This window comes from Egretta garzetta, unplaced genomic scaffold (genome assembly GCF_000687185.1).
Source record: "Egretta garzetta isolate BGI_Z169 unplaced genomic scaffold, ASM68718v1 scaffold354, whole genome shotgun sequence".
Lineage (NCBI taxonomy): Eukaryota > Metazoa > Chordata > Aves > Pelecaniformes > Ardeidae > Egretta > Egretta garzetta.
In genome coordinates, this window is record NW_009259593.1 from 3,881,352 (window position 1) to 3,905,987 (window position 24,636).

The 24,636-nt window shown below is 35.8% G+C and overlaps 1 protein-coding gene across 1 annotated transcript in view; it reads right to left on the reverse strand.

Moving 5' to 3' along the window:
• DIAPH3 (diaphanous related formin 3) overlaps positions 1 to 24,636 on the reverse strand; it is a 104,160-nt gene that overhangs the window by 42,115 nt on the left and 37,409 nt on the right. The window contains exons 9-16 of the mRNA XM_035893599.1: positions 13,405 to 13,515; positions 12,860 to 12,978; positions 12,593 to 12,709; positions 11,243 to 11,361; positions 11,040 to 11,104; positions 10,326 to 10,430; positions 7,762 to 8,100; positions 6,591 to 6,705 (exon numbers count right to left, since the gene is read on the reverse strand). Of these exons, the coding sequence (XP_035749492.1) occupies positions 6,591 to 6,705; positions 7,762 to 8,100; positions 10,326 to 10,430; positions 11,040 to 11,104; positions 11,243 to 11,361; positions 12,593 to 12,709; positions 12,860 to 12,978; positions 13,405 to 13,515 (1,090 nt within the window). The remainder of the gene's footprint in view (positions 1 to 6,590; positions 6,706 to 7,761; positions 8,101 to 10,325; positions 10,431 to 11,039; positions 11,105 to 11,242; positions 11,362 to 12,592; positions 12,710 to 12,859; positions 12,979 to 13,404; positions 13,516 to 24,636) is intronic.

The following is a 24,636-nucleotide window of genomic DNA, read 5'->3' on the forward strand; positions in this document are numbered from 1 at the left end:
ACCTTTTCAAGACAAGTGCCAACAGAGATAGCACTCCCACAGAAGTGCTTCATTTCTGAATAATCAAGTCTGGCAGGAGCTCTGGTGTGATGGGATCAGACATTGCCATCTCCAATAAGATTAGGATGAAAATCTGTCCCAGTTGATAAAAAAAAAAAAAAAATTGAGAGAGATCATGCAATCTTTCTCTCTCGAGTTTACTAGATCAGTTCTCTTTAATACCTAGAAAAGAAAGAAGAGTAAATTTCTAATTTTCCATGCCATCTCCCATTAACTGCAGTTATCTGCATATTGTTAAAAATAATGAAGAATTTAGGAGTGGTTTCTTATATGTTTGATCTGCAATTTCTAATTCTCATTTGGACTTTAACACTTTAAACACAACAGCTGTGTAAAAAAAGAGTTTGTTGGATCAAGTCAAATCAACTTTTTAATAGGGTAGTTATAAACCTAGCACACTAATTATAAAGCACGTATTTCAGAAAACTACTACTTTTCTTGTATTTTGTATACATGAAACAAACTGTCATTTTGTATTTATTCCAAAGATTTCTTTTTGATTAGAGGTTGCTATCTTGCACAATCCATACAACCTCCTAAGTCTTGGAATCACCTTTGGCAAGCCACTTCAAGCACCCAAAGAATGACATGTAGATGGTTCTCTCTTCAGTTATCCTGTACACGTATCCCGATTTAAGCCTACTACAGCCTCACTACATTAATTACACATATTCACAGACTTCCACCAACTTGCTGCTGTATCTTCTCTACACCAGTGCTCTTCAAAGTATTCCCACAAACAAAGGACATTTCTTAGAGGTGTTTCATTAATTTTCTCCATTCTATAAGTGATAAGGCCAAGCATTCGCATTAGAAAACTTACCTTATTTCAGCACTGTAAATCTTAAAAGATAGCAGCTTTAAGCCACTCTAAGCAAACAGGCACTCCTATATCTATGAATAAGAACATAATAAATACCCTACTGGGTCTGACCAGTCATCCCCCTAGCCCAGCACTCTCTCTCCAAGAGCTGCAGTAAGAGTTGTTACTTAAAAAAGACACTATGCCAGCCTTATCACTACTTATAAATCATTCTTCTCACTTCCCAAAAAGAGGAAGCTCCTCTTCATACAAACACTAGACTAGGAATGTTACACCCCTTCCTATTTCTTTTGGAATAATTCAGGTAATAACCCCTGAATTTGTCTAATGTTATTTGAAACTGCTGAACTTTTAAGCTGTTACCAAGTGGTCCCAACAATTCCCTAGTTAAATTAATTTTCAAAAAATTAAATACATTTTTCAATATCAGCAGAAGTATCCTTTGCAGGAAATTCAGAATTCTGAAAGAGTATGTGAAGAATGTCCTGTTTACATTTATCTAGCTACATTTAATGAGTTTTCCTGTTATCTTCATTTGGGCAGACCTTCCACATTTTTAATGCTATGCTCTTCCCTGCGATACTGTCTTTAACTTTCCTATTGAGTCACACACGTTTTTTACCCCATAGCCTCAGTAGGTCTTTTTCTGAATCACAAAACAAAATTTACTCAAATCTTTAAGACTGCATTTTCAGAATAGCCTCTGGATTGCTAGTAGGTATGGGTATCTTGCTTATGTGACAATCTGCCTCTTTCATTCAGTTTCCTATTCTGACACTGAATACCTGTATAATAGATTTACTCAGACTGTTCTCTCCTGGTACAATATTAAGATAGTGATCACTACCAACTCCTCTGCCACTACAAGCTCTTAGATCCTGTGCATGACTCAAATTCATTCCAGAACAGGTCCCTTTCATGTTGGTTACAGGAATATTAGAAACAGTAATTTGTTGCATCCAAAGCTTTTATCTTCTCATAACATTCTGATAAGGATTTGATTCAACCCATATGCAAGTAGTTAAATCTCTCACTTTATTGCCACAAAATTTGCAGCTTCTCTAATCTCACTTAACGTTTTCTCATCACAAACATCATCTGATCCGAGAGCTATTAACACAGTATAATACTACATTATTAGAAGGAGTTTCCATTCACAAGGTTTCACATGGTAAGCTTCTTTTCCCCCCACAGGATTTTCATGCTGCTACACTTCATGCTACCTTTTATGCAAACTGCCACTCCCCTGCCTGTAAGTCTAATCATTCCAGCAAAGTTGGCAGCATATTAACATCATACACCACTGATTATTCTCCTTCCATCAGGCTTCCAACACATCTATTATAAAGCAGTTGTCATTCAATAATGAGCATTTTTGTTTGTTCATCTTATCTGTTAGGCTTCAGATAATAAAAAAGCACATATAAGGTTTGTTCCAGCTCTGCTGCTCAGTATTGCACATACCAGTTAACTTTAAGACATAAGTTCCGTTCAATGTTTTCAAATTATAGTAAGAGATTCCTTTGATACCACTGTTGCCAAAAAGGCTTTTCACAGATTTTCTTCACTGATCTGCAACCATGAATATAATCCTGATAAATCTTAAACACTTGATATTTTTTATTATTTCTCTTTCAAGTCTCTAACTACCCTTCATACCAATCCTTCTTTTTGCCTTTAAAAAGAAAAGTTATCAGAAAACCAAAGATCATTCATGCAAACCATTGACATCCATCATCCTATTTTCAGAACTCCTCAATTACTTTTTTCTTTTTCCTCTCCTTTCCCCTGCCAGCCAGAGAAAGAGCTATGGAGCATACCTTGCTTCCATAGTGATGTCTTTAAGGTAGTGATTTCACTCCTTATTTTTATTCTTTTAGATGCTGACACAAAACTAATGATTTGAGGGTTCCAGAATCTTTCGTTTCTTTGTTTCTTGGGGCATCTCACAACAAACTCCCACGTTGTCTTGCAAATATTTAAATGTATGTACACTTTTCAGCCACAACCAAATCTTTTCTCAAGTATTCACTTTGAAAATATTTCATCCACACACTGACCTGTATTTCCAGATTCTGAACTAATATTCTCCTCCCACATTCCCTGCGTAGCAGTAAATCTTTATGGTTTTATGACAAAGGAGTTGGTTTTCCATTATGCCCTTGCCTACTTCTTTCATATATGTAATCTTAGATTTCTTTAAGATTACAAATTTATTCTGAGACAAGAATAAATTCTGAGTCAATAAACGAATTACACTTTGTCTTCAGTAAGTTGCTACAACAATACCATCTGCAATTGATGCTTTGATACTTCTCACTGTTCCAGCTCAAAGTTTTAATTTTTATAAAACATGTTGCTTTCACAAAATGGTTCAATTTCTGAAAAGCAACAAAACCAGCTTTATAACAAGTAAAGAATGAAAATACTCTATACCACACCCATAGCCCTTTACATGGACTCATCATTATCACCATCACCATCATTATTATTGTTAAACAAGGAGCACAGTGAAAACACTTCCTCCAGTAAGTTACCAAGACTGTTGCCAGCAATCGAAGAAGTGATTATTTTCCTCTACTCCCCTTCTCTCTCAGGGAGAGGTATCTGGAGTACTTTTTATGTTTGGGGATTCCCACTTCAAGAAAAATATAGATATGTAGGAACAAGTACAGCAGAAAGATCATCAAGATGATTAAAGGGCTGAAACAGAAGATGCAGACAGAAAGGCTGCAAGAGCTATTCGTCTTGAAAAGGATAAAGGGCAAGGGAACTCTTAAAGCTCTCTCAAACTACCTAGCAGAAGGCTACAAATAAGAGGAAAGCAGATTCTTCTTGGAGGTGCACAATGAGCAAGAGCCAACAGACACAAGTTGCAACAAGAGATATTCCAAGATGATGTTATGAAAAAAATTTCACCACAATGGTGACAAACACAGGACCAGGTTGTCATCCATAAATCTCCATCCTTGGGAATATCTCAGAGTCAGCTGGACAAAAACCCAAGCAACATGAAATTGGCTGACTCTTATTTTACGAAGGTGATTAGACTGCATGACCTCCAGAGGTCCCTTCCAAACTAAATAATTCCATGATTCAAGAACATCTCTGACATGCCTCCAGACATCCTTAACAAGAGTGATTTTTTTCTCCATGTACAGTATTTGCTCCATGTTACTACTCACTATTTTTCCTATACTCTCAAGCTAGACTCTTTCACTTTTTTATTCTTGCAGTAGTATTTCTTTCACACCTCCATAACATCTTCAGTTTTTTCAGTTGCTTCAATACCCACTCAGAATCAACATCATTTATAACTTCTATACAAACATCTGCTAAAGCTTCAAATCTATTCTATACTGTTCTGTATTCCTTTTTCTAGTAGAAATTCCTCAGTGGATTATTTACATACACATAAGACTTCCTCTTCTGGATCAACACTGAAATACTTCCAGCACATCAGCTGGCAAAATGCAGCAACTGAACATTTGAGTACTTCAATTGGATTTTACTTAATCAGAATAAAATTCACTTAAAGCATCATTGAACATTCTGGTCCCTGCTTCCACAACTAGATACCTCTTCTTACACAATGACTTCAATGAAAAGAGTGCATAAGCAGACACTTCAACAAGAGTGGAAACCAGCTCATTTTTTGCATGCCATCATTTGGCTACAGAATAATTTTCAGCTTGTTGTCTTTCTGGGTTTAGAGACAAAGCTTTAGAAATAGTCAAGGACTATTCCAAAATTAAGTCTAGCAAATAGCTTCCTGATTCTACTTTAGAAAGCATGGTATTAAATCTTTCAAGACTGAAAAATGAAGAAAACTGGATGTCTCCAATTCCTTTGGCAAGTTTTGTTACGATCAATAAGTTACATATAAGCTACAAAGAAGCATCCCCTCTCTCCGCAGTAATAAGAACAAAAGAAGTTACTTTGCTGTCCTTTGTACCAGAATTCATGCTCTTAATAAGAGACACTGAGATGCCTGGTGCTGTCTACTTATGTGTTTAAGCATTCATGCAAATTCCTGTAAACTGCTCACTTGAATAAAGATGAAATTTAGTTCCATGTTGCCTTTTAGACAGCTACTTGCTGTTCTAAACGAAATCTTTAGTGTCTCCAGCCCCTTTGAAAAATTAAGATGATGGCATGCTTATATCACCCTTGTGAGATGAGAGAGATCTCAAAACTTTAAAAAAAAAGATGAAGCAGTAAGCTCCACCTGTAAAAAAAAAATTACATTTGTACCTGCAGGCTATAGCCTTTTAATTGCCCCCTCCTCCCCTTCCATTTGGTATAAAAGTATACTTCACTGATTTTTCAACTGTAAATCCAATAACTCTCTTCTATTAGGCTTTGTCAAAACAACGTATTCAGTCCGTTCAGTTAAACTTTGAAGGGATGTTAATCTTGTTACTCTAATGGTACTCGCTGTCTGTGGAGATTCACAATTCTCTTCTGAGCCATTAACGTGTTTGGCCTGAACATCATCTTGTCTCCCAAATTTTACTGTTTAATTACACATAGCAAACTGTATTTCCTCCAGTGACTTTTAAAACTTCCAACCTATTAACTCAGGGAACATTCTTGGGAATTCTCCTAACATTATAATGGTACCACAATTATCTTTTAGACTTATTTTAATATATTCAAGCAAAAATGTTTATGGTCTGTGAGGTTTTCTTGCCTTTTTATCTTTGTATAACGTTCTTAATATTACTAAGTATCAACATGAATAAACTGTAATACTGAACTCAGTAGAAATACTGCTAGAGCATAAAAAGCCTGCTTTTACAAAGCAGGATAAGGTTCTTGGTTATGGTAAAAAAAAAAATATTGGATAATACACACCAAAGCATACCAAAAAACCCTGAGAAACTTGAGAATGCCATGCACTATACTAAATAAAAATATCACAGAGAAATTTTTAAAACAAACTAAAAATATAACAAAACTTTTCAATTTGAAAAAGAATTAATCATTGCACCCCTTTGACTGACCAAAATATTAAGTTTCTGATACCAATCAAGGAGGGATGAACAAAAAAAAAAGTCAAGAAATAACAGTGGAAATATAGGCATTTTATATATGTGGCAGAATAATCTAAAATACTAGTGAGACAACTTAATTCCAGAAAGGGAGAAAAGTTTTAAAGCCAGGAACACTTTCAAATATTTTACTCTTCCACAAGGCTTTAAAAGCTGAAGAAGCTAAGCAAAGTATCAAAAAGATCAATGTTGCTAAAGGTTTATCAGAAAGTTAAAAAAAAAATTCATTAAAAGACTCTCATCCTTCATGGAACCAAAACACATGATTTATCATATGCATTCTGAAGTTAGACACATCATCTTCTGCACTCTAGATTAGGTCACTGTGTTTTATTAAGATATTATGACAATTTTTTTTTTTATTTTTTTTCCCACATGTGACTGAATAAAAGTCTGTATTATCTGGAAGTATTCCCTGGGGTTTTTTGGCAAGGTTTTCCTTACAGGCCACAGAATTTTTGTCATCCTTTAAGTAAAATAGTTCAATTTTACTGCTTTAAGCAGTCTGGGATTGTCAAATCTTTTTCTTCATACATTCTACTTAAAAAAGAGAACATTAATATTATATTCTATTTTTTTTCATATAGTATTTAAGCCCCAAAAATTTTAAAGCTATCTCTAAAAGCTGAAATTTAAAGCAATCAATTACTTACCCCTTTTTTGGCAACAAAAGGTAAGTTCCAATTTGCAAAGCATGTCAGCATTCTCGTACTTGTCCTCTTCCGCCTTAACCCAAAAACAGGATTCTGTCATTTCCTGAGGCCTGATCTACAAGCAAAAGACAAAACAAAATTTTATTAATTAAATTACTTTGATGCTACGCAGAGACTGTGCTCTGTAGAATCTAAAGCAAATTAAATCCTTAAAAGCTCTGTAAAACGTGAACTTTTGGTATATAACTCATCTTTAGAATTGTTAATATATTTCTGACTGAAAATAATGCTTACACTAAGTGCTTTTGGACAACCTAATTCTAACAATACAAAGCAATGCAGACAACATACTCTGCTATACAAGGTCTAAATGTAGCAAATTATATTTGCTCTAGATTTAAAACTTGGGTAAACTTTAAACAGTCGCTGAAGACAGCTGGTTTAACTAGATATTAAGTACCTTACTTTTTAGATTGTAGCTTTGATTGCTTCATAAAACTCTGAAAATCTTTTTACTGACTTATTTTGGTCTAAACAATTACAGTTTCCAAAACTGAGTATTGATAGTCCTGGTATACTTGAACCTGTCACAATGGAGAAGGAAAAAAAAAATAAAAAAAAAAATAAACGGACTCTATTTTTTCAACCATTAAATTTACACAATTACATTTACACTAAGGACAAATGGAGAGACCATAAACGGACTCTGTGTAAATTTAATGGTTGAAAAAATAATTACATTTACACTAAGGACAAATGGAGAGACCTGTAATGCTTATTCCCACAGTCCAGGCTAGATAGATGCAAGATACTTGTTTGGAAACTGTATAGCTATCAGTACAGTGCAGTGACTGATCCCATGTAAACAGTTTGATAAAAGACAAGGCACAGTAGGACCCAGGAAGCATGCTGGTATCAAGGTTGTATTATTCTAGACCAGAAATTACTTTTCCAGGCATCTCAGAAAGTCAATAGATACTTGCCCAGATGATTCATGAGTCACAGAAACACAGTTTTCAGAAAACAAGGAAAACTAAAGACAGAAAGTATTCATATCATATAATTTTAACTAATGTATCAATTGTTCTGTATAGTTTTACTCCTGGTAATCCATTTACCTTAAGCTCTATGCAAGATTTTGCATCAAGTATTTGCCTTTAATCAGAACTACCTTGGACCAGTTGAGTCTCTTCATGGTAACCTCAGGTCTGAATTCTTTTTTAGGCTTCATTCCAAATGGCAAAGTACATGACGGTGGAGACCACTGTGCTCCAGGCAGGCCTGGTAGAGGCGGTGGTGGAGGAGCACCACCAAAAGCGAGAGGAATTCCCAAGCCATTCAAAAGTGGTGGAGGAGGAGGAGGCGGCGGCGGCGGTGGTGGAATTGCTCCATTAGAAGGCAGAGGTGGAGGAGGAGGAGGCGTCATTTGATGTGGTCCTGCAGCTTCCAGTGAAACGACAGATGCACCTCCACATGTTGAGGGTAGAAAACCAGGTGGCAAGGAGCCATACTGATAAGGAAAATATTCTTATTCATTTTCACATTTTTTATCAACAAAATGCCATAACAATTATAGCCAGTTGAAAGCTAGTGCCATTTTCCTTATATAGGACAACCAAATATGAATTATAATGAGGCCAATGTGCTTTTTGATTTCATAATCTTAAGTCTCAACATCTGAAGCAGATATTCAGACCGGGGGGGCGGAGGGCACACCAAAAATGACAAACTGAAATGCTATATCCCACTTGTCATGTTTCACTGATCATGATCCAAGAAGGGTCTGATAGATATCTTGATGAAATTTTTATCTGGACTACCATGTTTTAGCTCAAATTAAAAAATAACATCCTAGTCTTTAGCATTCTTGCTTATCCTACAGATTCCAGAGAAAGGTTCCAAGGACATAATAGCAGAATCTGAACAGATCAGTAATTCTGTTGAAAAACAGATATTTTCCAATATAGGAGCATTCTCATTCTACAGAATTGAAAGTACAAAGTAATGATGAAAAAAAAACTTCCAAAAAATACAGCTGCCTTACACACCAACTTTCTGTATAGTAAGGACATATATACCATATCAAGATAGGCTTATTAGCACTTCAGTAAGTCTAAAAAAATATATATATTTATTTCTACTATTTGAAGAACTTCTATCATGGGCCTTCAAACATGAATAAATAGGTACCTTACTGGTGATAGTATTAATCAACTTTTTAACTTATGAGTTGAAACAGTCCATTTTATTTTTAAAAAGTCGAAGGAAATACAATAAGCAGAGGATTTAATATTTTTAAAAGGAAATAGCTAGGTGTCAATAAATATAAATAAAACCATGCACAACAGTATTATTATTTTGAATTTCTGAATATACACATTGTTTATACTGAAAAGCAGACACTGGACAATTAAGCTCTACTAACAAAAGAAATAGGTGAACAAATACCAAATACAACAACAGAGTAAAGGAACTAGACCAGGAGAAAAATAGTCATGAGGCGGAAGTAGCCATGCTAAGTAGCAACTGATGCCATACAGAAACCAAAGATTCCTCTCTTCAGACAGATTTAAGAGTAGTAAGTTGAAGTAATCAATTATTTGATATTTACAAAACTTTTCAAGTACCCATTAACAGTGGGATAATTAATGGATGATAATTAATGAGCATAATCATATGTTACACTCACTGCCTGTACATAAAAAAGTTTATTTAATAGTGAACAAGGGAAAAAGTAAAATAGGAGACAAAACCTATTTCACTCACAGAAAGTATTTAAGTATGTTTTCAAAATACACACATAAAAATACTTTCTTAATGATATACAGCTCTCACTAAAGTTATTTTAGAATGCAACAGTTTTTGTAACTGCTTTTCTAAAGCCTGTTTGACTTTGACATTAACAGTTAATTTTGATCAGAAACTTGAATTAGAATGGCAATTTTAAACAGACCAAAGCAGAGCTAAACTGAACTTCCTCACCAAGAAAATTAAACAAGCTCAAAAGTATAAAAAAAAAAACCCTCTATGATAAAAACAGATATTTTATCATTTTCCTATATGCATCTCTTCCCTTTGTTGTCTTTCTTTGGCCATTTTTAGACTGTGCTTCTTATTCCAGGAAATAAGACACAGGAAAAATCACTTTGTTACACAGTCTCCTTACACAGATTTTAGAGCTGAAGCAGTTACAAGTTAACTCAAGCATTACTCTCAGAAATCTGCACTATTCCTTTCCATCACATTTTAAAAAATCTATTTATGCCTGAAAATTGAAAAATTATCAGGAAATGTTCTTATCCAGCCATAGGTTCTTTCTTTCACTGCTGGATATCCATGGTAAGGCTTCAGCAAAGAAAACTGCGTAATGAATAATTTCCTGTGGAGGGATAAAGATCACAGTGATGAATGCTAATCTAAAAGCATAAGACTTATTACCCTATGTGGTTAATTACTTTGGAAATATATGACACTGAAAGCAAAAACCCAAATGAAACATAAGAAACTAGTTTAATTAACGGAGCTCAGGCACAAAAAGGATCATCTGGAAATTCAAACAGCTAATTAATGTCACACTACAATCCTTTGTATAAAACACAAATAAAGGATACTAAGTCAATAATAATCGATAACAAGGATTTTTTGAAAGAAACTTCAACTGTACTATCAGAATCTGCAAAAGATGCAAAGTGAAGTCCCTTTCAAAAACAATACTTCATACATTTTAACTTATACCTGCGATTTAAAAGCTTGTAATTCTGCTTCAAGTTCATTGATTCTTTCTTCCTTTTTTTGCAGTAGGGCCTGGGTCTCCTGATGAACTACAAAATCTTTTTCAAACTAAGAGAAAAGAAAAAAAAAAATGTTGATACTAGTCAGTCCTGCATAGTTTCTTTAGATTCCAACTTTTCCTTTTGTGTTTCTTAAAACTCACATGTTAATACTAAGGGCACATGCAACCTATCTGCTATTCTAACTTCCATGTATTTGCTGAGGAAGTACCATCTGTATTACCACTACAAGGCTTTACTATATGAAATGGCATACTTAATGTATTTTAAGTTGGAATTAGACAGAGTAGCTTAAAAAGACTGATGTACAGTAATAGAGAGTCTGTAGATAAGAATGTGTCAGCTCTTATTCCCCCACTGTTTATCTTCTTGAAGAAACTAACAACTGTTCAAATAAAGTATTCGGTTGATTTTGGAGAGATTTATACATGAAACCTTAAAATTAATAGTAGAGAGATTCTCAATTAAGGTTAATGCCACTTTACACCACTTTTCTCTGCTTCCTAGTCCACAAAAAACTTCCACATTCCCATTGAAACATAGAACTAACAAAAATTTGAAGTTAAAAACTATGCCACATGCAGCTACACTATCCATGAAGCTGTTACGTAATCCCCTTGCATCCATCTTATGATCACACGACTTGAAAATTACTTACTTTTCTGGAAAGTTCAGAAGCCCTCTCTTCACATTCTTCTAATCTTGCTTTATCTACACAAATATCTTGAAAAAAAAAAAAACAAACACGCTAGCACATATACCGGCAATGCAAGATTCTTAATCACACATACAAGTTTAACTTTGGTTTTGGAACATATAGAAATGTATGATACCATAATCATTTCCAAACATAGTACTTACCTACTAAGTGGCTGAAATTTATATCTAATCTTTTGCGATATGTGAAATCTGGGTCTGTTCCACTTCGATGTAACACTATCTGAGACACACATTCTTCAATTAATTTGAAATACTGTGGACTAAAGACAGAGATGAGTTCTTTTACAGCATATTTATTTATTAGTGTATACTTAAAATCTTGTCTATGAACACAATAATGTCAAAAGATTTTAGCTGATATTTCCATAGAAGGGTAGGTGCAAACCCTGAAAGTCTCAAAGGACAACACCTGGCAGTTTATTACACAAGAACAGTTTGCACAAAGCTTAAAAAACCAGTAGACCTAAGCATAAACGATTCTTATATTATAAACTCTGCGTCTCTTCCCCTGTGGAAATACAGGAAGAAAAGACTCCCTTCTACTTCCTCCCAGTAAAGAGAAGGCTCTTCCTTCAGGTTGATCCCTTTTGGTTTTCTGACTTATGTAATTATGGATGCATTGTAGCCCTGCTTCAGTAAGAGGAATGAAAAGCACCTTGTTCTAAAATGCCAGGGAGTACGACAGCTGGGTCACTTGCCCAGCACATGCCAGCTATGAATTCAAAAACTTTCAGGTGGAAGAGGTCTAGCACAGCTGCACCCATGTCAGGCAAGCACTCTTAACCTTTAAGGGTACATCTGTGCTACACCTTGCCTGAAATGCAAGGTTATGCAGAACACTGCAGAAAACAAACAGCTTTCCTTCCCTGTTCAGTTCATATCTGGTTCCTCCAGTGTTTCCTCAAAACCAACACAAGCACATTTTAGAAAGGAAAGTATCTGGCAGCTTCAAATATGTTAGGTTTTATTAACTTTTTCCCTGTAATTTATCTGATCAATTTTCCAAGAGACGCTAACACACTGACCTATAATGTATATTGAGAATACTCAATTCCCAACCAAAAGTTACTCTAAATTAAGCATATATTCAGATCTCTGTGTAAGTGAACTTCTGCGCATACTTGGTTTTGTCCTTTGACTCAAACACACCACAAAATTACTAATGCTACTACCATGATTTATAACCAGTTAAGAAACCTGTGCTGATCACTTACACTTGCAGTCAAAAAGGTTCATATCTCAACAAAAATAGTTTTCTTTATTGATATATACAATTGTATCCTAAGCAGAAGAGACAAAAACATATAGATGGTATTCTTATTCAAAGCTGATACCTTTGAACGTGAGTTCACAAAGGAATACTTATGAATTGCAATCTGCACAGAAAAAGACTAAACTGTATTTACCATTAAATTTATGGAAGACATATTCTATTAATGACTAAATGACAATAAAATCCATAATTAACATTTAACATAGCATTAAGCATACCGTATAAAATAATCATTTCTTATTAGCAAAAGGTGTTGGAGAATAGAAAGAAAATATCCTTCAGCGCTAGTGTCCTTAACTGTATTCCACACCATGTTGTAAACATCATTTACTTCAGTAAAAGTGTTAAGGAAAGTAATAGCAAGGAAAAAATATTTCAGTTAAATGTTGACTGGTGACTTTTTTAAAACAGAAATTATACCAGAAAAATGTCCGTTATACATTTTATTTTGTTTGCATTTCTCTTGCTGATAATAAAAAGGATATTCTAGTTCAGATCTAATATCTTCTAAACGATGAGAGAATTCGATCATGTCTTCTTCCTTATGCTCATTGAACACTTTCAGCTGAATATCTAGTGCTTCATTCTTTATGCATTTCAATTGCTGCAAAGAAGAAACAGTAGATAGGCTTGCAAAATTAGCATTTCCATATGTAAATAAACCTTATTTTTTTTAATAATTTCCGTAAGTCAATGTTATTTTAAAGTTTAAAATTACAACAACACGAGTTAAATATTCAAAAGGTAAACATGGCTTCAGCCTGGATTAACAAGTGTCTGCACAACAGTCTGTCACATGCTCTAAATCAAAGTCCTAAAATGCTGAGGAATCAGCATAAAGTTCAGAGAGCACACTTCACCTTTTCATTCTTATTTTAAGACTAATTCTCGTATCTAACTGCTCATGCCCAGACTTAATAAAATACCTTTCGGAGTAACTTATTAGAACTTGTTCTCCCATTCCCCCTCTCGAGCTCAAATAGTACAATAATTTAAATAGTATTGTAAAGAGACTCCTCAAGATGCTTACTGGCAATATCTCTTTCAATCCACTGCGCATAAATTCATTTCTGATGTGAAGCCTAAAATCCAAATCATCAGGAGATGTAACGAGAGCATTGATGAGCTGCATGCAAGCTACCTGTAACAAAGGAAATATTAAACTATTTTATTTCTTAGATTTCAATATGCATCACAGTCAAAAAGACATAACGAACTACTCACTAAGACATTACATCATGCCTAATTATCAATCGACTATAATCTTAGAATTAGAATACTTAAATTTATCAGCCACGAACTATAAATACAAAACACTAGTTCACAAATTTCCATAAAAATGAAATTGTCATTTTATACAAATAGGTAGTAACTTCAGTAAATGAACTTTAGCAGATAGTAAATACTTTGATAAGGATAATTCTCCATAGATAAAAATCAATGTAAATATACAATTATCTGTACATATAAATAAAAAGTTAGTGACATGACAAAGTCTAAAGTCTATGTGAACAGTAGAAAATACATTACAAGATAAAATGCTCAGTAAACTAAACCAAACCTGAAGAACAGAATGAGCTTTTTTCCCTTCTTTTTTCCCTTCTTTTTAAAAATCTCCCCTCTTTAAACATACTGAGTGTCATAGAATACTTCATGGAAGCAGTGCTTCTTCAGCTCAAAAGCAAGCATCAGGACAAATACAATGCCTGTATCAGTCTGTGGTTAACTAGGGAGTAGTCCCTCTTCTGAAGAATGAAGAGATTCATCTTGAAAACCCATAGCCAGAAGCAGCAGGACAACTTACTATTAATAATAAATAAGGATGACAACAGACATTATTTCCTTTTTTTACCCTCTTTATTGTTTGCACGTCTTGCTTCAATGTACAGGAAATGTTCATGTATTTCCAGCATTTTAAGGTGTTTCTAAAAGCAAAAGTCAATTAGGATATGTGTTCTGGCCTAATATACTACATAAACAAGTTAAGAAATATGGTTCAAATACTTTCTCCATTGAAAAGCCCTTTATTGTCTAGAAAATTATGATGTATTATGCCATGGTCAGGCAAAAGGAGATACTGGGAACTTACTGTATCAGTCATCTTCAAAGTACGTATAATTCCAATTACCGAATTTACATATGGTCACCAGAAGAACTGGATGGCCGAGCTACTTTGATACAGACTATAAGAAACAACACCACTCATTAGGTTTCCAAGAGGAACATGCTAAAATTAAATGATAACACAGACTACAACCATGATCCTCCATTTATCCTACTGCAAGGAATGTTAAGTATGAAAGTAGTTTTATATATTATTTTAGCTGAACTGTTTTGGGGGTGCCTGGCAGTCAGCATAATTTAGGCATACTTGACAGCACTGTTAGCATATGTATATGAACTTTAGTCAATACTATAGAAGAGCTTAATTATAAGAACAGAGATATAACAAGTGTAAACAACCTGTTAATGAATGCGGGAGCTGTGAACCTGTTGAGAAAAACATGTCAAGCAGACTGTGAGCTCCAGCAGGTTATTAGGGACCAAGTCTTAGAATGAACCAATTAGGCATCAGGCATTCTCCACCAAATCCCATAAATGATGGTATTTGGAGTCACTTGGAAAGAGAACCCCAAAAGCCCCACAACTCTGTGCCAGGAGTTGGGACCATCTCTCCAAGTTCCAGAGATGCCCAAGAAGATAAGGATGCTCAAGGGAGGATGCCATGGCATGACATAGTTGGAACCACTGTACTAACCTAAACGACATCTCTCCTGGAGAAAAGCTGCCATGACAGCACCTATCCTTATATTACTCTGTCATACAACATACCTTGCATCAACAATAACTTTAAGCCAGTAATAGGAGGAGAGAACAAGCTTTGCTCCTTTCTCTTACTTGAATGAAGAGCTGAAATTAAGTCAATTTCCCTCAGAAGTTCTATGCAACTCAGTACATGCAAATACCTAGATTTGCATAATAGTAAAAAAGAAAACTATTGCTTTTCCTTTATTGACATCAACAGGACAAAGCACACTAAATTCAATTATTTAAATCAACTGTATAAAAATGTTAAGATAGATTTCTGTAACTTACTCCAGTCTTAGACAACAATTATTCAAGGTACAACATCTAAATAAAACTTTAGCTGATTGAACATGAAGCTGTATTAAAGCAGAACAAAAAAAAGAAAGAGAAAAAAAAGTTTGAGGGACAACTTGCAAAAAGCATTTATGATTAACACATCTTTTTCCTCAAAGATAACAAAAGAAGGAAGACAAACAGAGAATCTTGTCAGTAAGAGATCACAGTGAAAAGGAGTACCCAAAGAAAATAAAGGCCACAGCAACACTTCATCAAATTGTTCTTCTGGTGTGTGAAAGGGGTTCCCAAAATAGAACAGAGACACAAACAGGTTCAGGGGTTGGCAGAAGAACTTAGAAAACAAAGCCAACAATGAGAAGTCACAAAAGAGTATTCACCCAAAAGTTTTGAAGAAAATTAAGGACAAAATAACTTTAGTACTTGCTATTGCATTTAAGTTCCTACTGAAAAGCACATGGATAAAAAAGTCAGTTAAATAGGATTATAGGTAACAGGACCACAGCCTTGACCATTCTGTCTTAAATAAAATATGTTCCCTTGAGAAAGATCTTTCGTATTTGGGACTTCTTTAAAGTTATAAATAAGAAACAATCCTCAGTTATTCTTCTCCGAACAACTCACTTGGAAAGCTGTTAAGCTGATAACAATTTGGGGCTTTAACTGTCATGGTGGACTCATCTTTGTAGTGCCTATCAGAACTATTCTTATGACACTTCTCCCTGAAATATATTATTTCCCTGATTTTATGCAATATGCTTCTGTACATATCTCTACAGTATTTTAGAAACCTAGAGGAAAATATGACTTAGTTAACTTATCACTTATTTTCTTCAAATAAATTCAAAGAGAACTTTTGTATTACTCCTGAAGCCTGTTTCTGTAAGAGTTGTTGTAATTATTTGTTTGTTACTGATAAATCATCACTCTACACTAAGTAACCAAAAGTATTGCTAACCCCAAAAAAGGAAACTACAAATACCCAAAGATAAATAAAAAGAAAATCTTTAGGCAAACCCCACACAACAATACAAAAAATATTTTAAAACCACCTCAGGTGCCCAGTCCAATTCTCAAAAGTAGACTGAATAAAACCTTCCAGTAATTGCCTTAATGGCACCCAACAGCGAAAAAATTAGGACTCTCCTGTTGCAAAACAAAGTATTTTTGGACAATGAAAAAGCTCCTTGCATTCAATATTTATAATGTCCTTTAAAACTTTGTTCAGAACATGTGGCCTTGTAGCCCAGTAATTTTTGCTAGTAACAGGCTACAGGCTTTGTATTAAGCCAACACCACATGCTTCCCGACTTGTCAGGCTTCATCAAGACTTGGCTTGCCTGCCTGCAGTTCTGTTTTGGCTTATTTAGCTGCAACAGGATTTGTCTAGCAAACAGAATGACTACCACCCCACTAGTTTTAGATTTTGCTTATCCTTGTACGCGTTCGTGGCACAAAGTTTACTGCTACATACATTTCTGTAAATAGCAGATAGCAGTATGACCGTAAATAAAATGCAGCATAGAAAAGTAGAGGCATTGGATGTGAGCAGAAACATGTGTTAGCGCTACTAAGGGTAATTTGATTAGACCGCTAAGACTTCATTTAGACTAACAACAAAATCATGGCTTTGAATATAAGGTGCATTCCTCAGGCCCATAAACTGCACAAGTTGCAGTGTCACAATATGGTGGAATCTGATCAGCCTCATCTGTAATTTGAACACAACAAATGGTAGAAAATGCAGGTAACCAAAACAATTAAAATCTAATTCAACAATACCTTACAGAATATATTCTCTTATTATATAAGTATGGGCTGTCTTCTTTAATCTTAAACCTTTTTGTATTTGTTTTGGTATGGGTCTACTTTATGAAACCATCCAATTTATCATTATTTGTATTTTTCTTTAGCAGCCATGATGAAAATTTTTACTTCCCCTAATTTTGAGCTTATTTAGTTGAAACCTGTTACACCATCACCGATTTATCTTTCTGGAGTACTGAGTCTTTCATTCAATTGCATTTTCTTGATTCAATTAGCTCTGCCATTCAAAAACAGTAATTCAGTACATTGACAGATGCCACCAACACCTGTAGTCCTGTTAACATCAGTGAGGCATTTCAATGACTGTAGACTTCATTGGACATCACTATCATACAGTACTGCAAGGTTACATTTACATTTCAAATAGTCAAACTCCATGTTGTTTGAATACATCAGAATTGGAACCTTTGTCATTGTTATCAGCAATTTAAAACACAGTACATTTTCATGCAAAATTTTATGTGAATGGACTGTTAAGCAAGGAATGAGCATTTATCACACTTGATTTAAACTATCAATGAAGAGGCAATCAGAGACTGAACAAAGTACACTACTGTGAAAATCCTGATCAAGAGCAAACTACATTTTTATCTTTGAGATAGCAATGCAATTTAGATGAAAGGATGTCTGCAGATGTAATTGCTGCCCAAAAAATGGTATTTTCTTTTAATTTGCCAAATCAACAAGGTACATGTGCACATGTGCTACTCGAATAGAACAGAGACAAGACAGGATAACGAAAAGCAAGAAATACATCGGTAAAAAGTACTGTTATTCTAGTACTTCAGTCAAATTTGATCAAGTGGGAATTTGAGTACAGTTCATAACCAGAACATACTTCCATCTTTCCCGCAAGAAACAAGATAAAGATCTACTGGATTATGTTAGCAAACTTCTATAGGAATAAAAAGAGAAAGTAATAGTGAAAGCTCCAAACAGAAGTCTACAAAAAGCAGAATGAGAAAACGTTATACAAGAGGAAGAAAACACAAGTCCAAGCGATGCACTGCTTAGACATCTACCTTTGAGTAATTTGCTTCATGAAAACTTAAAAAAAAATTAAAAATACTAACGATAAGGACAACAGCAAGAACCTGTTATTAGATCACAAACATTTATAACATGCTCCAAATGAAACTATCATTCAATATCTAGCAGCATATAATACCTAAATCACACATGATCACAATAATTTGAGATTCATTCATTCACTTAGAAGTAGATTGCAGCAAGACATCTGTTTAGCTAACCTACAACCTGTAAGCAAAAATGCGTTAAATTCTACCAAGAAGAGAAGCAAGCTTGTCAATATTTTAGTAATACTACAGTCTGGAAAGTTAGATTTTAGGGGAACAAGCCGAAACCAAGAGAAAGAGAAAAATACCCCTCTTAAGCTTGATGAATAGCATCCGAGTGGCTTATTAGAAGGCAGTTTTAACCAATAATCCAGGGAAGACTCAAGAGCAAAGAATCTTTTTGCTATCCTAAACTTTGCAGTTGGAAAAACAATATATTAATGTTACCCTCTGTTTGACAGTAAGTCAATTAAAAAAAGTAGCAAGCTTAGTTCAATTAGTGTCTGTGTGAGGCACAAGAATAAACTCAAACAGAATTCTTAAGAGTTTTCCAAGATAACACAGTCCAAGCTTCAGATACCTGCATTTAGATGCCTATATGTAGAATGATAACTCTATGTAGCAATATGCATAGCTAAACTGCCATTCTTGTTCATCAGTAGCCTACTGGACTCTTTAAACCTCTTCTTCTAGAACCTAGAATCTTAAAGATCTTCTTTATGACACACATGGACTGACCAGGGCACTTTAGGATCCATGGTCTTTACTGACTAGGGACCCAATTAATCAGCTTAAACGTGAATATACAGTATACAGAGTACGATTAGAGCTGCTTCAGTGTGTCCCAACCTGGTTTACAAATGCCAATCCAGAAGGCTGGGAATCTCCTAAAGGAATTGCATCATATCTACAAAGGCATCTGAAACGACATTTGAAGTTCATGCGTGGGCAACTAAATTGAGCCTTGGATCCACTGGTTGCATGAGAGTTTATACATCTAGCCAAAATGCTTGATGGGTTGACTTTCTTGAAGACTAAATCCTATTCAGCATCTTACATTGCTAAAGAAAAAGATCTGCCACTTACTTAGAAAGTTCATTTGTTCCCAATCTGCAAAGTTTTAAGTAAGTTTGATATTTTACTTCCTTCTGTGCCTACTTGTTTAGGAAGAAAGTCTCAACCACAAAAAATGCCTCAGAAAAACAAAAAGTAAAGTCTGTCATGGGTTTTTTTTGAATTTCAAAGATAGAGGTAAGTGACTTGTTTAGAAATACCAGATTGAGACTTTCTCATCTTAAAGTACTGCTAAATCTGTTTAACAACATGCTTTAAAAAGTCTGGCCATTCAAATACAGATTGGTATTTAGAATTATTAAATTACCAGAAAGCACTACTGACTTCAGGTCTAACAGAAGTCAAACAATGAGTTTGTTCCCTGCTTCCAGAGCATGGTTATTAACCAAAGAAATGCAGTAGAAATAACAGATATGGTAATTTCTTCCACAAAAAGACTGTCCGGTCTCTAATGCTGCTAATAAAGGGTCAGACCAAAGAGAAAACAAAGAGTTGACAAAGCTTCTTAAGGGAGAAAGTAAGCTACAGATAAGTAATTCTTTTCTTCAAGTGCTTGTCTCTATGTGCATTCATACTACACACAATTCCATGGAGTATCCACTCATAATTATTTGTCTTCTATGTCTATAATTAAGCAAAAATTGAAGAACAATTCTCCCAAATGTAACATCATTCCCTGACAATTCTCAAAGTATGTAACACTTAAGTAAAATGCCTGTGACGCTCCAGTTGACAGCTCTATAAATGTCAACTCTTGGGACACACAACAATCAGTCACTGCTTGCACTCCAGATGAGTGGGCCCTAACTGCATTCTTTTACACTCAATTACATTGGATAAGATTCTGTAAACAGACTGACAGCCTTTTGAATTTTCAGCCATAGACACAAAGCGGGAAAGCTGTGTCCATATCAAAAAAGATACCTCATCTTCAATAAATGAAGAGGTCCTTCTGCTGAGGTAGTATGAGGTTTAGTGAAGATAGGTAAATTAGCTTCCTAGGAAGGCAGAAGTCATTGTGAGCAAAACATTCTGGGCAAATGGTCTATATCTAAAACAAATTCATGAAGAGCTATAGATTCTGTAGGTGGAGGTATTTTGTCAGTCTGCCCTTGAGAAGATGCTTGAAGAAGTGAAATTATTTTAGGCCCTAACAGCAAAAGGCACATGGTAATACACAGCTCTCTGGTGCATCATCTAAAATTTTGCTGTGGCGCTGAGGACTGCAATTTCTAGTATTCTTTCCTGAAAGGCACCTCTAACCCAAACAGTAATTACATATTGAGAGTATCTGGCTATTACAACAGGCATGCAGTGAAGGCATGTAGAAGCACTTTCTTTTCTTCAGGGAACAGCCAAGAGCAAACCTTTCATTTTAACTGGCAGCCTGGTTAGGTACTTCCTTCTCTTCTTCATCTCTAAAGAACTGCAGCTAAGTATGCTGCACCATGTTAGTTTTCAGAGGGCTTTTGGCTCTGTGAGTATATTCCATCTGGAATGCTTTTAACATGCTGCTACCACCCGGTAGGGAAATCTACAATACTTGAATGTGCATGTTTATCTAAGAGATGGGCACATACTGATTGGATGCATACACATTATTTTTGGTAGGGAAGAACTTTGCGTGGATGATGATACAGTTCACCTGGAATGTCAAAATTGGAACGCTTTTCACCATGAGAAACTAGACCAATGAGACCAGATATATTCTTCTAAGTGAGAAGTTACAGATTGAAATTCTAAGCCTCTGCGATTCTAACCGGCGATGTCTATCAAGTTACAGGATACATTTTCTGAGGATTCCACAGCCTGTACTTTAAACTTGCATTTCCCCAGCTGAAGACCAGACAGAATATACCTGGTCCTTTCCTGGTGGAAAACTTCAAGTACATCTCAGTAGCTCAGAGCAGTTTTTTTCCCTAAAAGACAGTCAAGACTAGCTATGTGGTAAGTATCATCTTATGTCACATCTTGCCCATTTGAATAAAAGGAACTGTAGTAAGATTTTCTGCTTCACTTTTCTCACTCTTGCTGCAAGCATGCATTTGTAGAAGATTCTGTAAAGATGATGCATATTTAGTTAAATTCTACTTGTCCGTATTAAACTGGCTGTAGATTTGGCTTTGGTACAGACACTATATTGATGTTCATCAATTATTTACCCTTGGCTAAAGACAAAAAATTCTTAGTAATGACTTTGAGATGTACCATCCACATGCATGTACATTTACATGGATCTTAAATAAATGTTATCAGTCTCTACATTTAGCTAAAGTGAGCTTTGCTCTGATTCATCCTATTACATACTCATGAAAGGATCTCATCACAAAACAACCAAGAATCACCAAGTGATTCAGCTAACCAAAACATCACAGACCATACCATCTCATATTCTCATAGCATTAGATGAAAAAGAAAGATGAAATGTTATTCCCTGACAACTAAAAATACTGAGAGGGTAATGCTACTGACGAATAGATAAGATCTTTTACTTTGTCACAAAAACACTTCTCCTAGGGCAGGCATGAAGCACCTGCAGGTTTCCACAGGGATGATCAGTGCTCATTTTTCAGGAACCTAATTGGAAAAGGAAGAATTGCACCGTTGCTTCAATGTTATACTTCTTCGCAGTTCTAACTGGAAAATTAGAAGGAGCTGGCATCTGCAACTAGAACTGCATGGAAAAACAGCACTCTTCCATTAGTTAAACTGCCTGCTTGAGTAACAGCAATGAATGATCATGACTAGATAGTAGAAGCATTCATTTGATTCTACAAGAAGAATGAGAACTGGGCAACACACAATTTGTTGGTGTTGTCATCACTGTCTTAAATACATAAGAATGGGTTGTGTCAGAAAAGCTGTATTTCTTGCCTCCATGAATTGAACAACCAAAGTATTAGACTTTTTCAGTTATCATTAGAAGCATACAAGGTACCAGACTGCCTCGTATGCATTTTCTTGAACACAGGCTTAAGATGTTAAAGTACATTTACTTCAGCAAAACCAGAAACTCAGTATTACACCTGGCTGTACTTATATTCTCAAATCATGATCGTCAATCTTGTCTTGAACCAAAAACATTTAAGTAAGCTTTCCACAATTTTGGATTTTATGAAAGGTAAAAGGGAGAATATCCTTTGCTTTCAACAAATGCAAAAAGTAGATACATAAAGCTTTTACTAAAAATACAAAAATCATCATACTGAGGCTTTTTACATATTCAGCCTTCAAGTAACAGTAGAGTTAGTCAATTCAAAATTGAATAGGTCAGTTGTTAGTGTCAAATTGAACTGCCACAAAGCAAGCCTACATATATCAAGCAGATAATCAAGTCATGTATGCCAAGTAACTGACAACTGTAAACTTTTGTCTCATTAAAACACTTGACAAATTAACCACAAGGTCAATGCCATTGTTATAAGAGTTTACAACTGATTTACATGAGGTACCTTAATTTTTCTGGTCTTAAAAAGATCTAGCAAGCATTTGAGTCTGAAAAAGAAAAAAGCCTTTTCGCCAAAAGAGTATGTTCAAAAGGATTTTTAACTCAAAAGAGAACTTTCATTAGAAGTTTCCATGTCTACATAAGGTACAGCAAATGAAACAACAAAATGGTTTTGTATGGTTCAAAAAAACTGGTTCAAAATTGGCTCTGTATGTTAGGGAGTGTTTCAATTGCATAGAGCTCAAAAACTGTGATTATAAGGTCAAGTGCTTATGGGTAAGGATGAGAGAGGACAACAAGGCAGATATCCTTGCTGGGAGTCTGTTATAGACCACCCAACCAGGATGAGGAGGTAGATGAAGCATTCTACAAGCAGCTGGCAGAATTCTCACTATCAATAGCCCTTGTTCCCATGGAGGACTTGAACTTACTGGACATCTGCTGGAAATATAGCACAGCAGAGAAGAAACAGTCTAGGAGGTTCCTGGAGTCTGTGGAAGAGAACTTCCTGACAAAGCTGGTAAGTAAGCCTAGCAGGGGAGGTGCCCTGCTTGACCTGCTCTTTACAGAGAAGGACTGGTGGGAGAGGTGGTGGTCAGATGATACAGTTCTTGATTTTTGGTGTGGTAAGGAGCAAAACCACTACCATGGACTTCCAGAGGGCAGACTTTGGCCTTTTCAGGACACTGGTTGACAGAGTCCCTTGGGAGACAGTCCTGAAGGGCTTCCTTCAAGAAGGAAGTTAAGGCGTGGGAGCAGGCTGTCCTCATGTGCTGCAAAATGAAGCAGTGAGGAAAACGACCGGCCTGGCTGAACAGGAAGGTTTTGCTGGGACTCAGGAGAGAAGACAGAAAAAAAAAAAGACAAGAAAAAAAAGAGTTTACTGCTTTTGGAAGAAGGGTCAGGCATCTCCGGAAGAGTACAGGGATCTTGTTAGGTCATGCAGAATGAAAATTAGGAAGGCAAAAGCCCAGCTAGACCTCAATCTGGCCACCATTGTAAGACATAACAAAAGATGTTTTTACAAATACATTAACAACAAAAAGATAGCCAAGGACAATCTCCATCCTTTATAAGATGTAGAGGGGAACACTGCCACAAAGCGTGAGAAAAAGGCTCAGGCACTTAATGCCTTCTTTGCCTCAGTCTTTAACAGTCAGACCAGTTATCCCCAGGGTATTCAGCCCCATGAGCTGAAAAACAGGGATGGAGAGCAGAATAAACCCCCCCCATAATGCAGGAGGAAGCAGTCTTTGACCTGTTGCACCACCTGGACACTCACAAGACTTATGAGGCCAGATGGGATCCACCCGAGAATACTGAGGGAGCTGGCAGAGGAACTTGCCAAGCCATTCTCCATCCTTTATCAGCAGTCCCAGTTAACAGGGGAGTTCCCAGATGAGTGGAGGTTAGGAAATGTGATACCCATCTACAAGAAGGGCTGGAAGGAGGATCCAGGTAACTACAGGCCTGACAGCCTGACCTCAGTACCGGGGAAGATCATGGAGCAGTTCATCCTGAGTGTGCTCACCAGGCACGTGCAGGACAACCAGGAGATCAGGCCCAGCCAGCATGGGTTCGTGAAAGGCAGGCCCTGCCTGACCAACCTGATTTCCTTCTATGACCAGGTGACCCATCTGAGGGAAAGGCTGTGGATGTTGTCTACCTGGACTTCAGCAAAGCCTTCAACACAGTCTCCCACAGCATTCTCCTGGAGAAACAGGAGGCTCATGGC